Below are 15,655 nucleotides of genomic sequence, written 5' to 3'. Positions count from 1 at the left end.
AGTCATCCTGAGTTTTTGGTGGAAATTAAATACCACCCTAATATTAGGGAATTAATGGAACAAGTATTGCACACCCTTGAGTACTTATCACCTCACTGACTTTATAGCATGAATTGATTCGTTTCCTTTTGTGGCGCGTCTGCTCTATTTATCCAATATCCAATCTAGATCGCATAAAAACAAATATGCATCTATATCTTAAATAGAGATTCACTAGTATAGAAACCCCTGAGGCCTCGTTTGACAGGGGAGATTTTGTAGCCCCAAAGTGGATGGGGATTTGAGAGGATTTGGTTAATTCCTCTCCTCCACCCAATCCCCTCAATTTCTCACTAATCCCTCCCTCCTCATAAATTCTTCTATTTGGTTAAACCTCCTACAACAACAACAACAACAGCATAGCGAGCGTCCAACTCTCCTCAGTTCCACGAGTGGCTACGTGAGTTTTCTGTACCACGTGGATTGGGTGGGATTCATGGGTATTGGCAGACTAAGGCATAGCCTAGTGGTGGAAGGGGTTGATGCCTTCTCACCCACCCAGGTTCAAGACATGGTACTTGTAATTTGGGTTTGTTGCACCAATTATACTGTAGGGGCCTTCCTTACAATTTTTCTGTCAAAAAAAAAATCTCTGTGTGTCAAATGGGCTGAGAGGGATTTGTGAGGATTTTGGGCCCTGAGTGGATATTCTCCTCCAAACCTCCCCAAACATCCTCCACCAAACAAGGCCTTGTAGGATTTTCCCTATCAGCAGCGACCTGGAAAAACGAAAAATGAACGCATCAGTTAACTTGGACAAGTAGTAGCAGCGCTTGCCGATTAAGCGAATGCTGCAGATAGATATCCTTTAGCAGCATTCGAGCGCTTCGCACGCTGCTAGTGGTGTACATCCAAGCTAGCCATCAGCCAGGAACTACTAGCAGCGTCCAGTGGGCCGAAACGTCACTAGTGTACGAAATATTAGTAGCGCTCATACTGGCGGAACGTGCAAGTTCATTTACTACCAGCAGCAAGCTTTCGAGCTTGGACGCTGCAAATGTGGTGGATGTAAATATTGGCAGCACTTTGGCACATCAAACGTCGCTAATATCACCGAACAATAATTCTCTCTCTCTCTCTCTCTCTCTCTCTCTCTCTCTCTCTCTCTCTCTCTCAGCTCCCATTCCCCTGTTCGGCCATAAGCTCTTCGACGTGTTCTGCGAACCTGGCTGTGTACGGTGACTCCTCGCGTTGCAACAGCGGGTCGTCTGTCTGATCTGGCGGCATTTCGTACGACATGGGCTCCTTTGTGGCTGCAACAGCCCAGTTGTGAGGAGAATCACATACACTTGAAGAAATGAAAGTCAAAGAATTTCTGATGTGTGCACGCAAAGGAACCAAGGTATAACCAAACATCTCCATCTTTCCGTTAGTTAATTAGAGCATTTGGAACTCTCGTTTCATTGCATTAATTCGTACGCACACATGCATGCAACAACCTTTCTCTTGCCACACATGTAAATTAGTTGGTCGCGTACCGCAGTCGATTACTCACAACCCAGTTGGACGATGCATTGATAGATGCATGAGAGAAGAAGTCAAGATGGATGAGAAGCAAGTGAAGATGGATGAGAAGCAAGCACAAATTAATGTTCTGCACATCCAAAATAGCGAGCTGCGAGCGCAGTTAGAGAACTTTAAAAAGCTTCGATGCGCACTCCTAGTTGTTGTGACGATTTGTTTCGTACTCCCACTTGGATGAGTAGCAGGATTTCTTCTAGTGGCATCCATTGCATTAATGATGTTTTTCACTTAGGCTTTTACCTATAGAGGAGTTGTTGGCCAAGTTGTTCTTAGTTAATTTCGCTAAGAATTTGTGGTTACTTCATGGGGAACAATTAATTTACCAAGAATTTTGTTAGTTAATTTCGAACTATTACTACGTTTCTTTTACCATTGTGCATCTACAGAATATCAGCACAGGAATGCAGGCAGTAGTTCCTCATATACATATAAACTTTTCAATAATATATATATATATATATATCTAAAAATTTGTTAACATCCTCTAAAAAAATAACAACCACAAATTTAAACAACCTAAACAACTACTAGCGCGTCCAAGTGACTCCTAAACGCCACAAAACGGTGACCTGGCAGCGTGTTCTGAGCAGTGAACGCTGCTAAACATTCTAGTCTGTAAATTCCTTAAATACATGAAATCATACCCAATATAACTAGAATAGATTAGGCATGTAACCAAATATATATGTTCTAAAACATGATGACAAACTTTTTAGGTCACCAATAACATTACCATGATCTCTGTTATATAGCTAGTGTGGACAAACTCTCCTTCGAAATACTTGATTGCGTCCATTCGATATGTAAGCAAGGTATGTCGAAAATTTTGTGTAACATTTTAAAAATTCAGGAACAGCTTCAAGTTGTAAGATAATGATACCATGGAACAATTCATCCAAATTACCTGTATATTTAATCATACTTATCATACTCTAATATCAACCTGTGGTTGAGTTGGTTAGGTGGACAGTGGTATCCCAACCCACCAGGGTTCAAATCCTGGTGCTCGCATTATTCCTGGATTTATTTCAGGATTTCCGGTGATGCGCTTTCAGTGGGAGGAGACGTTCCCGTCGACGACGAGGCGCCTACGGTGACTTCGTAAATCTCAATATGATATGCCGGCTCAGTCTCTCAAAAGTGCTCATAGGGGTAAGGTGTGTGTGTGCGCGTTTATAGGGATGAGTGTATGCGCGTGTATATGAGCGCTTGTGTTTGTACTGATGCTCAAAAAAATATCTATTATTATTATTATTATTATTATTATTATTATTATTATTATTATTATTATTATTATTATATAACTAAAACGGAAGTCAATCCACATATGTCAAAAAATTATACTCCGTTGATTCTAAGTATAATGGTTGAGATTAAAAGACCCAAATGTTACGTAAAATATAAAGTGTGTACAAACAATCCATCATTCACGCATGTATGTTGAGTCTAACAATGGTACATGCAAAACTAGATCAAGTACTACAGGAAGGTCTATTTGGAAGAAAAAAAACAAGCACATGTACAGGCCCAGTCCAACTTGGATGCATACAAAATTGGATGACCTACATATTAGGAAAAAGACTTATATTGGAAAAAAAATTCAGACAAATAAGAAACATGCACGTGTAAATCTGTAAAATCCCAAAGGTCACATAGTCTAACATGTGTGTGCAAAAACTAGATTAAGGAAAATTAATTAGAAAAGGAAACTTACCGGAAGGTGGGAAGGTTTATTCGGAGGGATACATATGACATGTATAGGCCGAGTCCAACATGGAACATACAAAATTGGATAAAATGCGTATTAGGAAAAGGAGTTATATGGGAAGGATTTTCGGACAAATAAAAACATGCGCATGTAAATCTGCAGCAAGCCTAGCCTCCTAGCTAGTATGCATCGCTACACTTTTTCTCATGGCGCTAGCTTAAAAAAAACGAGCTCTCTGTGTTTTTGGAAGATTAAAAATATTTCACAAAATCAGAAAACGTTAAAAAAAATAAAAAGCTATTATTCAATTTTAAAAAATGCTCATGTGTTAATAATCACAATTTTAAAATATTCATGAATTATGAAAAATGTTCACTATTCTAAAAAGGTTTCGTGAATTTTACAGATATTCATGCATTTGAAAAAATATTTATGAATGTGAAAACTATTGAAGAAATTTAAAATGCTCATTAATTTTTGAAAAGAAAATAAAGGAAGAGTGAACAAATGAAAAAAAGAACATGGAAAAAACCAAAAAGAAAACCAGAAAGAAACACACAAAAGGAAAACGAAATAGCGAAAACGCTTCCAAAAAGTGGTGAAAAGGGAGCCATCCTCAAAGATTTTGCAAACAACATAAAGGAAGATTGAAATGAAAATCCAAGGGATGTGGTTCTGCGGGCATGGATGAGATGTGGGTTTGAATTTGTAACGCCCTTGCAAAGAAAGGGACGTGAATCTGCATAGACCACACCCCCATGGACGCGGATCACGGCCACCCGCAGCCGTAGTTGCCGTTCTGAAAGCACGTGACATCAAGCTTTTCTGAAGCGGACTTGTTGCAAAAGCAGGTTTCTTTCCTTGCATATCATAGCTAGCACACCTAGCCGTGCACAATGCTTTCATTCCTTCCTGGGATGATGCCAGGCCCCGTATACTGCACCCACTCACATTTCATGGACAGGGTATATTCCAAACTCGGGCCCGGTGAACGTACAGTTTTCCCTCTGCTTAATTAAAAAAGCAGAGCTCCTGCTAAGTTTCAGTAAAAAATATATCTATAAACATCCGTCTGTAGTTGTTATTGAAATCTCTAAAAAGACTTATACTATTAGATACATCCGTATCTAGAAAAAAATCTAGAATAAGAATTTTGAGACGGAGGGAGTACATACCATGTCTAACATGTGGTGAACACCAATATCTTCTACATGCCTTTTTTTTTATGAATGAATGTACACTTCAAAAGCGAAATTTCACTTTGTACAACATCACACAGGTTCACCAATTGCATCAAGGCCTGGTGGTAAACCTGGATTAGAATTGGATGGTTCTGCGCCCATTGCATGCACCACTACCACCTTGGCCATCTTCCCAAGGCGATCGACTGATAGTGCCGCTACCAAATCCGGTAACGAATTGAAGCTATGGTTGATGGCGAAAAAGCACCTCATTCTTTCCAACATCATGAAGTGCAACACCGGGGGGGGGGGGGGGGGGGGGGGGGGGGGCTATTGCCCCCTGTTCATGTTGATTTTATGTTCTACAAATAATTTTGTACCTCCTACAGTTAAAGTGTTTGCTTGGAAACAGGCTTCAGACTGTCTTGGTGTTCAAGCGCATCGGCACAGGAGGACCCACTTTCAAAGAGAATATGCTGATTCAAAATATGCTACGCGTATGAACAGGGTCAGTGGAGGGAGATTCAAAATATGCTGATGAGTATGGCTCTAAATGGTGACAAGGATAAACCTTGACCATTCATCTGCCACGCGTATTTTGGTTTTGGAGCCACAAAAATCATCTGCTACGCGTAATTGATTTTGGAGCCAAAATTTCATTCATTGAGGTGAAATTAACATACCAACATATTCTAGTGCTAAATAGCCCCAAGTTCCTGCCACGTTTGTCTTCACCGAAGCATTCCTGTCTGGTGCCGGCCTAAGCAGCCCGAAGTCTACCACCTTTGCGCGGAAGTCGTCCCCGAGCAGGATGTTCGCCGGCTTTAGGTCCCTGTGGATAAAGCAGAGCTGCGCCAGCGAGTGGAGGTACTCCATACCATGAGCGACGTCCAGTGCAATGCTGAGCCGCTTCTTCCAGGAGAGGGGTTCCAAGCCTAGCAGCTTCCACCGGAAGAGATGCTTGCTCATAGAACCATTGGGCATGTGCTCGTAGACGAGCAGCCTCTCGTTGTCTTCGACCGAGTACCCCAGTATAGACACGAGGTGGCGGTGCTGCACCTTCAGGATTGCGATTTCTGCTTGGAACTGATCAATGGGCTTGTTGCTGATCACCGTGGACAGCATTCTCTTCACAGCAATAATTGTTCCATCGTGCAGCACCCCCTTGTAAACGATGCCGAATCCGCCGCGGCCAAGCACATTTTCCTCAGAAAAATTATTTGTGGCAACACGGAGAACTTGCAGAGACAACATGAAACTCTGTCGGGTGGGGCTGTCCTGAGGGTGGACGGCTATGGCATTTGTCTGTGGGCAGTGAGGAAGAAGAAGGTCGCGATGGAAACGAACGTCACGGGAATAAACACAAACACATGGGGATGAGAGCTGACCTGACCCTGTGGGTGGCACTGCGCTGCCTTGCCGACGGAGCAGAGGTTGAGATGGCGACCAGGCCGGCCGGCGAGCAGAGGAGCCGGAAGACGACGCGTCCTCATCCTTGCCTGCCGCTCAGCGTCCCCTCGCTGTCTGCTGTTGGACTCGTCATCGGGAGCAGAGCAGAGCAGCGCAGAGGAGGAAGGAACTGGTGGCCCACTCCGGAGCTGCAGGGCCCCGCCCGGTTGGCTTCTATTTTGTTTATTTATATGCGTCACAACGTGAATTTTGTCCAATAGAAACATTTTCACCGCAAGGATCCTAGACGTCAACAAAATAAGCATAGTAAACCATACACAGTAGAGTAAGCATAATATGAAACTGAGGCATCGATCGGGACATAAAAATTTGTAACTTTCCTTGCAACAATATATAGAGCCACAAAACAGAGCTGTTGTAAGTCTATCTGAGTGGTCTATTAAAAGACCACATTCTTGATTGTACAATAAATAAAGCCTAGGAAAACAACAGACGGATAGATAGATAGATAGATCAACCTTATCATTCCAGTCTTCAAAAAATTCGTCACGACACAACTACAAGCAGTATGTCACAGAACAGAGTTGCTGACTCTACCTAGGATCCGATTCTGCTGGTGGTCCATGATTGTTCTACCTTATACTGTTCAACAAGGTGATCATCATCGGCGACCTCTCATTGCCGACGGAGATGGGAGGGTAATAAACGATGTTGCTTTTCTGATCAAGATGAAACTATACAACGCCTCTTTCTTAAATGTTCTCTCGCCATGTTTTTATGGCGTACGAGTCATGTAGCCTTTAATGTCTGCCCTCCAAATAGTATTAACACGTTATTTGGGATATGGCTAAATAAAGTGGAACCAAATACTGCGGGACATATTCGAATAGGAGTATGCGCATTACTTTGGGCTATATGGAATTGCAAAAATGACATGATTTTTAATGCACAAACTCTTATAATTCTTTTGCAGGTCATATATAGAGCTACCTTTTGGATCCATACGTGATTATTACTCAGTCATGCGGTAGTCAAGGAGCTTATGGCTGGGTGCAACCGTTCGGAGACGGTAGCACATGATCCTTACAACAGGTTTGCATTTTTTTTCTTTTTTCGAAAAGGGGGTTTACCCCAGCCTCTGCATCAGAAAGATGCATACGGCTCATATTATTAAAAACAATCCAGTAACAAAGTCGTCAAGTATCGAGAAGCAAAAACAAGACAAAAGGCTCGAAAGAGCTCAAATCCGAAGCCACAACCGGCTGGCAAGCACATTAGGAGCACTACATGCCTATCCTATTACATGACCGCCATCCAAACCGGTTGAAAATATCCCGCGCTACCATCTCCCATCGGGTAGACGCAGTAACCAAACGCTCCCTGGCCTCCGTCGGAGTGAGTAGCGACCACATACGGATGAAAGCCGTGGCCCTGAAGATAACCTGCAAAAAGTGAATGTTTGTTGATCTGTTAAAAACCAAGTCATTTCTGCAGTTCCATACTGCCCAAAGCAAAGCACAAACGCCAACACGAATGTGTCTTGCAGTATCGGAAACCACCCCATCAAGCCATGCTCCAAATAACATATTGATAGAGGAGGGCTGATTAATATTAAACGCAATATTGATTGACCGCCATAGAATCTTAGCCAACGGACAATCAAGAAAGAGGTGTTTGATGTTTTCGTTATGATCGCAAAAGCTACACCTAGAGGAGCCCACCCAATTGCGTTTTGCCAGGTTATCCTTAGTCAGAATGACTTGTTTATGCACAAACCACATAAACACTTTGATACGTAAGGGAACCTTAACTCTTCAAACGTGAATCGAGGAAGGAACAACGCTAGAGTTAATGACATCCAGATACATGGACTTTACTGAGAACACACCGTTCCTAGTAAGCTTCCAAGACAGCTTATCTGGTTGCCGGGTCAGCTGCACCTGCATTAAGCGTCTAACAAGGTGGAGCCAGGCCTCCCAACGATTTCCAACTAGCGTTCTCCGAAAACTAATATTGAGAGGATTGGATTGTAAAACAGTTGCAACGAAAGCTTCTCGACGTCGCACGATGTTGTACAAGGTGGGATATTGAAGTGCAAGGGGGGTCTCCCCAAGCCACGTATCCTCCCAAAACCTCGTAGAGGCACCATTCCCAACAATAAATTTTGACTTGTTGAAAAAAATTTGTTTAACTCGCATCAAACCCTTCCAAAAGGGTGAGTCGGAAGGCCTCACATTTACCTGAGCCAAGGTTTTAGCATAAAGATACTTATTACGCAAAATCTGTGCCCAAGTAGCTTCCGTCTCAGTTGATAGTTTAAAAAGCCACTTGCTAAGGAGACATATATTTTTTACTTCCAAATTTTCAATACCTAGACCCCCTTGGTCCTTCGGCCTACAGATAATATCCCACTTAGCAAGCCTATATTTTCGTTTGAGCTCGTCATTCTGCCAAAAAAATCTAGATCGATAGAAATCTAACCTTTTCCTGACTCCCACCGGAACTTGGAAAAAGGATAGGAGAAACATAGGCATACTAGTAAGGACCGAATTGATTAGAATCAATCGTCCTCCGTATGACATGAGCTTCCCTTTTCAACAGCTCAGTTTCTTTTCAAAGCGATCCTCGATGCATTTCCACTCCAAGTTAGTCAGCTTACGATGATGAATGGGTATACCTAAATACGTAAACGGTAAGGAACCCAATTCACATCCGAACAATTGTTTATACGTGTCCTGGTCGTCCTTTGCTCGTCCGAAGCAAAACAATTCACTCTTGTGGAAGTTAATTTTGAGACCAGACAATTGTTCAAATAAGCATAACAACAGCTTCATGTTTATTGCTTTCGCCAGGTCGTGCTCCATAAAGATGATAGTATCATCAGCATACTGTAGAATGGAAATCCCTCCGTCAACTAGATGCGGGACCAGGCCACCTACCTGCCCTGCCTCCTTTGCCCTGCCTATTAAGATAGTGAGCATATCAGCCACTATGTTAAATAGGATCGGTGACATCGAATCTCCTTGCCTTAGCCCCTTGTGTGTTTGGAAATAGTGACCTATGTCATCATTCACTTTAATCCATACACTCCCTTTTTGCGTAAAGGAATCAATCTGGTTTCTCCATGCCGGATCAAAACCTTTCATACGCAACGCTTGTTGAAGGAAAGGCCATTTAACTTTATCATATGCTTTTTCAAAATCCACTTTAAAAACTACACCATCAAGTTTTTTTGAATGGATTTCATGGAGCGTTTCATGCAAGACCACAACCCCTTCAAGGATGTTTCTATCAGGCATGAAAGCAGTCTGGGACGGGTGAACCACAGAGTGCGCAATCTGCGTTAGTCTATTCGTCCCGACCTTGGTGAAAATTTTGAAACTTACATTAAGCAGACATATCGGTCTGAACTGCTCAATACGAACCGCGTCCGTCTTCTTAGGCAGAAGGGTTATCGTTCCAAAATTCAGCTTAAACAACTGAAGCTGACCCTCAAAGAACTCCTAGAACATGGGCATCAGATCACCCTTAATAAAATGCCAGCACTTTTTGTAGAACTCCGCCGGAAACCCATCCGGTCCTGGAGCCTTGTTATTCTCCATTTGTGCAATGGCGTCAAACACCTCTTTCTCAAAGAAAGGAGCAGTCAGGAGCTCATTCTCGGCAGTCTCAAGTTGAGGAACATCCTCAACCCTCGACTCATCTAAGGACACAAAATTTTCTTCCGGGGGACCAAACAACTGCTTATAATAGTTGGTAATGTAGACTTTCAGATTGTCTTGACCGACTATAGTCCCTTCGTCTTGCTCTAGCTGGAAAATTCTTTTTTTACGATGCTTCCCATTAGCAATCATGTGAAAGAATTGAGTATTGTCCTCGCCTTGTACTATCTTACGAACCTTAGCTCGCAATGCCCACTTCAATTCCTCCTCGCGAAGGAGCTCTTTAAGTCGCATCTCCGCCTCCATCTTTGCTTCCAACTCACTGGAATCCAAGATAGAAGTTTCAGCTTTAACTTCTAGGTTTTGAATAAGAAGAAGAAGTCTCTCCTTCTCCGCCTTATAAATACCATGCGTGTGTTTAGCCCATCCTCGAAGGAACCTTCGGAGATGACGAATCTTGCATTGCCATCGCTCGATAGGAGTCCTTCCTCCTGAGACCTTAGCCCACTCCTGAGCCAACAACTCAAGGAAACCTTCTCTTTCAAACCAGGCAAGTTCAAACGAGAAAAAGTTCTTGTTGCCCACAAAAGTTTGAACTCCCGAGTCAACAAGTAACGGTGTATGATCTGAGACACCTCTTGTCAAAGCCTGCACGGTTACCAGAGGAAACTTATGTTCCCATTCGACACTTGCTAGGACTCGGTCAAGTTTCTCAAACGTCGGGACCGGTAACGAATTAGCCCAAGTGAATTTCCTACTCGAAAGCTCTATCTCTCTGAGATCCAAGCTTTCGATAATAGTGTTGAACATGAACGACCATCGGCCGTCAAAATTGTCATTATTCTTTTCCTCCTTCCTTCGGATAATGTTAAAATCTCCCCCCACTAAAAGGGGGAGCTGCTCATTTCCACAAATACGAACCATATCCGCCAAGAAGTCTGGCTTAAGCTCTGGTTGCGCAGCTCCATACACCGCCACCAGCGCCCAATCAAACCCATCCGCCTTAGTTCGAACTCGAAACTTTACGGCAAAATCCCCCAAAACTACACTCCGAACTTCCAATGTGTCGCACTTAACCCCAAGTAAAACCCCACCGGATCTTCCTCGAGGGGGGAGGCAATGCCAATCAAAGTCGACCCCCCCGGACAAAGTGGAAAGAAATTGTGCAGTGAAGTTACTTCTTCCAGTCTCCGACAATGCAATAAAATCTAACTGATGTTCAATAGACGCCTCCGCCAGGAACCTTCTTTAAGCCAAGTCTCTAAGACCTCTGCTATTCCAGAAAATGCCTCTCATATTTCATCATGAAATTTTTTGGCAGTGCGGATCCTAGCGCTTCTACGTGCTGCCGAGACGGGGTAAACCTTCCGTTTCCACGTCCGCTTTGGCTTAAGGCGACCATCAGCCAGATTAGCACAGTCATTCTCCGCTTCTATCGGCTCGGGTTCATCTACATGAAGAGACGGCTCAAGGATGGCATCCTCCTCCGTCTCGGGTAGCGCAGGGTCGAGATCGGCACACAAACCGTCAAGGACCCTAACCCCAAGCGCATCTATCTCCGAATCGTTCATAGGTTTAACCGCCGCAAAATGACGGATCATCTCTACCGCCCGATCTGCTTCTAGATCAAGAATGTCGTTAACCGACCTAGAAACCTCCACATCATTTTTACCAACAGATACCCCTATCTGATTTGCGTTATGAATAATTTCAACATCAGAAAAATGCAATATGGAATTTGACTTATTAACCGACATACCAGTGGAGGTCTCGACGTCGCGCAACTTGGCAGCTCTCAACGCACTCCTGAGCTGCAAGTCATCAACGTCCGGCTGATCCTGCAGCCTCCCGCTGACCCGCCTCCCCTGAGAGACAGGGTCCGGGATACCACCATAGGCGATGACCTCCGCACGTGAAGCACTGCTAGGGGAAAGGCCTCCTGCCCCACCCCCAACAGCGGCGCCCCGGGCCGTAGCCACCGGGACAGGAGAGCAGCGCGGCGACGACGCCCGCGGCAAACTCATGGGCGACCCGCCGGCAGTGGGATCTGGGGAGATGCGCGCATGGTACTCCAGGGAGGCGGCCGGGGAGACGGGCGCGTCCCTAGACCCCCCCACCACTACGGGGCAAGGAGAGACGGCGACCTCCTGTATAGCCATCCCTCCCACCTCGCGTGGTGACGAGGGAAAGGGCGCCAAGTCCTCCATGGGCGCCGTCGGCGTCGGCCTGACAGGGGACCGGGCCTCCTGCCCATCACCTGTAGCCAAGGCCGCAGACGCGGCACCATCCACGGTAGTCATCGGCGAAGTAGGAGTCATGGGACGGGCCACCTGCCTGTCAGAATCTCCCAAGTCAGAAGCCGCCGACCGATGAAGGGGGTCCATGGGATCCACCGGACCCGGCAAAACCCCTCTCAGCCGAGGTGGTATAGAAAACGGTCCCAAGGACCCAAGCTGCAAAGTGGATGTCGGAGCAACCCCAGAAGACGAAGTAGGAGCCATATCAGTAGACGCCGAGGGGCCAGCCGGACCCTTGGCCCCGTCATCATCACCCCTAGCCGAATCCTCCTGGTTCCCCGCGGCACCTCCTCCCTCAGTCGTATCCATATGATTATCATCCTCAAACTCATTGAACAATTTAGGATCCTCATACAAAACATCCAGCTGATACATAACACCATCATATGTCCAAGGCACCACGTTTGGCAAGAACTCGATATTAGCCACACTGACAAGTAAACGCGCTACCCCGTTGGCCCGAGTAAATGGCATGTCCACCTGTTCAGTCTTGCCAATCAAAGACCCCAAGCTCCACATTACCAGGAAGCTATCCAAGGGCTCAGATGGTGCCCCGGAGAAACGAACCCAAATCTGCCTCAACGGCATGCCCTGCGGCTCCTTCTTCTTCCACTCATCAAACTGTGGCACAAAACTAGTGCCTGTAACCCTGCTCATACCAAATTTCAGGATGCGCACCCGATCCTCCTTAGACGGAAAATCAACCTTATAAGACGTATCATTAAGCTTGAGCAAGGACCACTGAAAATTACCCGGAGCGAGTTCCCGCAGCTGCTGAATAATTTGCGCCTCGGTCAACGGTCCATGAACTATCTTCACCACCCCAGGGAAAGAAGTCTCTACCGCTGGTGCCAAAGGTGCCACTCTTGGAGACTCAAAGAACATCAACTCCGAGCAGCAGACCCCAAAAATCTGAACAGAAGGCTTAGGCCCAAGCATAAGCGGACACTCAGCAGCGGAATGCTTAGGTTTCCGACATAGGTCACATAACTCCGCAGTACACTCAGCCATAAAGTGTCCCGTATCGCCACAGCGAAAACACGTAAGCTTCTTCTTCTTTGCCGCCCACTTGGACAACTTGTCAGCCTCAGATTTGTCTGTACCATGTTCCGAAGCAGAATCACCGGTCTGCATGGGTTCCGGCAACGTAACTTCGGCCAAAGCCTGAACCGTCTCCACCGCCGCCTGCGGTAGATTCGATCCATCGTCAGGCAACTCCGTCTCAACTGTAATCTTCGGGTGCCGTGGCTGATAGAAACGTCTGTTCCCACCTCGCCCTCCGCGGAAACGACCTCGGAAAGAGCGGTTATTGGGGCCAACCGCACCCTCCACAAAGTTGCCGGGCGGTCCTTGAAAACCCTGGTTGGCGTTGCCGTCATCCACCCATGCATTCCCACGACGTCCACCGCCTGTAGACGACGATCCCCGATGCTGCCCAGAGCCATAAGCATCATAACCGTCATCGCCCCACTGCCCACGCGGAGGATTACGATCATCCCCCGCAGGTTTGCATGGTGTTCCAATAATAGGATAGATGTTTAGTCATCTTGACCCTTTTTTTGCCGGTTGTGGCAACTTTTATATTCAATTTACTTTGGCTCCCCAGTGAGCTTGTACCAAATCACAGACCTTTTGAACCGTTTGCTTAATAATATGGCTGCATGCATCATTTTAGTGCAGTGGCCGGGGTGACCCTCCTTTTAAAAAAATGTAAAAAGGAAAAGAAGAAGGAAAAATAGTGCCATGTAGGCCGAACACGGTAAAGAGTACTGTCTTTGCCATGGGCACCCGTCTTTCTGAGTTTTTTTTCTCCCACTCGGTTTCATTTACTTTTCTGAGTGCCCGGATAAAATAAACTCAGCAAACACCCGGACACTCGGCAAAGGTTCATTCTGATAGTGAAAAATGGATCAGTGAAGATAAATGTGAAGATAGATGAATGATAAATAAGAAAGGTTGTGTCGGGCATGGAGCCTAGCAATGGAACCTATTGTCTTATACTTTAGTGCATTACGATGTTATAATAAATCCGCCTTATCCAAACCATCTTTCGAGCACGTCTGTCGTGTGTGTGCTTTTGTGGTTTGTTTAAACAACCATACAATATGGATTTCGCTACAAATTAAGCATCAGATTTTTGAGCATGACAAATCAAACTTTTTTATAATAAATTATATTGTCGCAGGAACGGCAACTTTTAGCAAGCACGACAAATCCTTGTCATGTTCAGTTTTGGCCAGGAATTTCCATGCTTACTAAAGAAAATTACCCTCGTTGCCGCATTATAATTTGCACAAAAAACATTCAATTTGTCATGGTTAAAAATCTGATGTTGGAGTTTTAGCATCACCGTACAATATATAAGTTGCCCCCATACCTACTTGCAAATAAACTGACAATAGAAGTCATCTCCAATGGCGTCCAATCATCTTAATTATGTATGCTCAAGCATGACGCATAAACTCTCGTATAACCTGATAATAAACCGCAGGTACTGTACTAGCTAGGTAGCATGAATCTCAGATTTCCCGCAAAAAAAAAAAAGCATGAATCTCAGATTACGATGATGGATGGACCTAGTCTGATGATGATGTTCCAGCCAAAACGATTTGATGGATCACCAGAGCAGAAGCAACTCATCGACGATCCTCTCTCCTTCTGGGTTTCCATGGTGCCGTTGAATGAGCATACCAGTGACGAGGCTGATGATGGGGGCGGTCAGGCAGAGGACCGGGGCAAGGAGGAGCGCCAGCGCAAGGACCTTGAGGTCGTTAGCATTGCGGTCGTCGATGGAGGGCCACGAAATCACGAGGAAGATGGCGATGGAGAAGAGCGCGATGACGGTGCAGCCCAAGAGGAATATCACCGCCGACCGGCTGCACTCCTCGGGCTCTGCCGCCGCCAGCAGCTGCTGCTGCTCGGCGTCGGCCATCGTCCACCCGCGTTTACTTTTCTTTCTTTATATAAGGATAAGGATCACCTGCGTACAGATATATATATGTCTGTATGCAGCTACCTGGCTAGGGTTTGATTTAATATTCGATCTGAAAGAGTACGTACGTACATAGTTTGTACTCTACAAGATTCTTTAGGGCAACGCTGACTCAATCTGGGATCCGTCCATGGACCGGCGGAATCACTAAATGCGGGAGCCAGCCTTACAAACGTAGCCGCAGCAGACCGGATGATTTTCACATAAACCAAAGCAATTTCATTACATTTTTGATATATTCCATTAAAAAAAAGACTGGACCTAAACCTAGCTTACGGCGGCGCCTATCCTACTTGTCCTTGTTGTTCCCTTCCTACGATCGCCGGATCCATCTCGCCATCTCCATGAGTGGCAGGAATAACACCCGTGAACAATACTACCATCATTCTTTCCTCAGATGATGCCCGTCAGGCCCGGTCATATTTCATCGTCAGGGTAAATTCCAAACTCAGGCCCGGTGAATGTACAGTTCTCCCACTGCTTGATTGAAAAGCAGAGCTCCTGCTAATTATTTCAATCAAAAAACTCTACATCTGCATGCAAAGAAAGAAAGAAACCCACAGCCAATCTTTGCATCGTTGAAAACTAATTAAGCAGCTCTGTTTTTGTGTTCGAGCAACAACGCTTGGGGAAATTTGAAGAAAACAGCCCCCAAATCCGTTTTTGGTTTTTTACACATTGACACCGTAACAAGAAGAAACACACCAACAACATGAATGAGCAGCGGAGAAGCGCACCGGCAATGAAGGGAGGGAGCCACATCTCACCCTGAATTTTCATTAGCTGTACTACTACTACATGTTCTTTTCCCCGACAGCGAGCAGTACTACACGTTGGCAACA

The 15,655-nt window shown here is 45.2% G+C and overlaps 2 protein-coding genes across 2 annotated transcripts; both read right to left on the bottom strand.

The window, feature by feature from the left end:
* Positions 1-5,112: 5,112 nt before the first annotated feature.
* Positions 5,113-5,757, bottom strand: LOC147982693 (receptor-like kinase TMK3). Its single transcript, XM_087540530.1, has one exon. The coding sequence runs from the start codon at positions 5,704-5,706 to the stop codon at positions 5,113-5,115; it is 594 nt and encodes a 197-aa protein (XP_087396656.1). The 5' UTR covers positions 5,707-5,757.
* A 5,562-nt stretch (positions 5,758-11,319) lies between these two features.
* LOC147982692 (uncharacterized) lies at positions 11,320-12,409 on the bottom strand. The gene is made up of 2 exons (XM_087540529.1): positions 11,543-12,409; positions 11,320-11,496 (listed from the first exon to the last, which is right to left on the bottom strand). Exons 1-2 carry the CDS (start codon positions 12,407-12,409, stop codon positions 11,320-11,322), a joined length of 1,044 nt encoding a protein of 347 aa, XP_087396655.1.
* Between the last annotated feature and the right edge of the window lie 3,246 nt (positions 12,410-15,655).

The sequence above is a fragment of the Triticum urartu genome, chromosome 2A (genome assembly GCF_056163025.1).
Source record: "Triticum urartu cultivar PI428250 chromosome 2A, HENAU_Tu73, whole genome shotgun sequence".
NCBI lineage: Eukaryota > Viridiplantae > Streptophyta > Magnoliopsida > Poales > Poaceae > Triticum > Triticum urartu.
The sequence above is the reverse complement of the archived record's forward strand: the minus strand, read 5'-3'. Positions and strand labels throughout refer to the sequence as shown.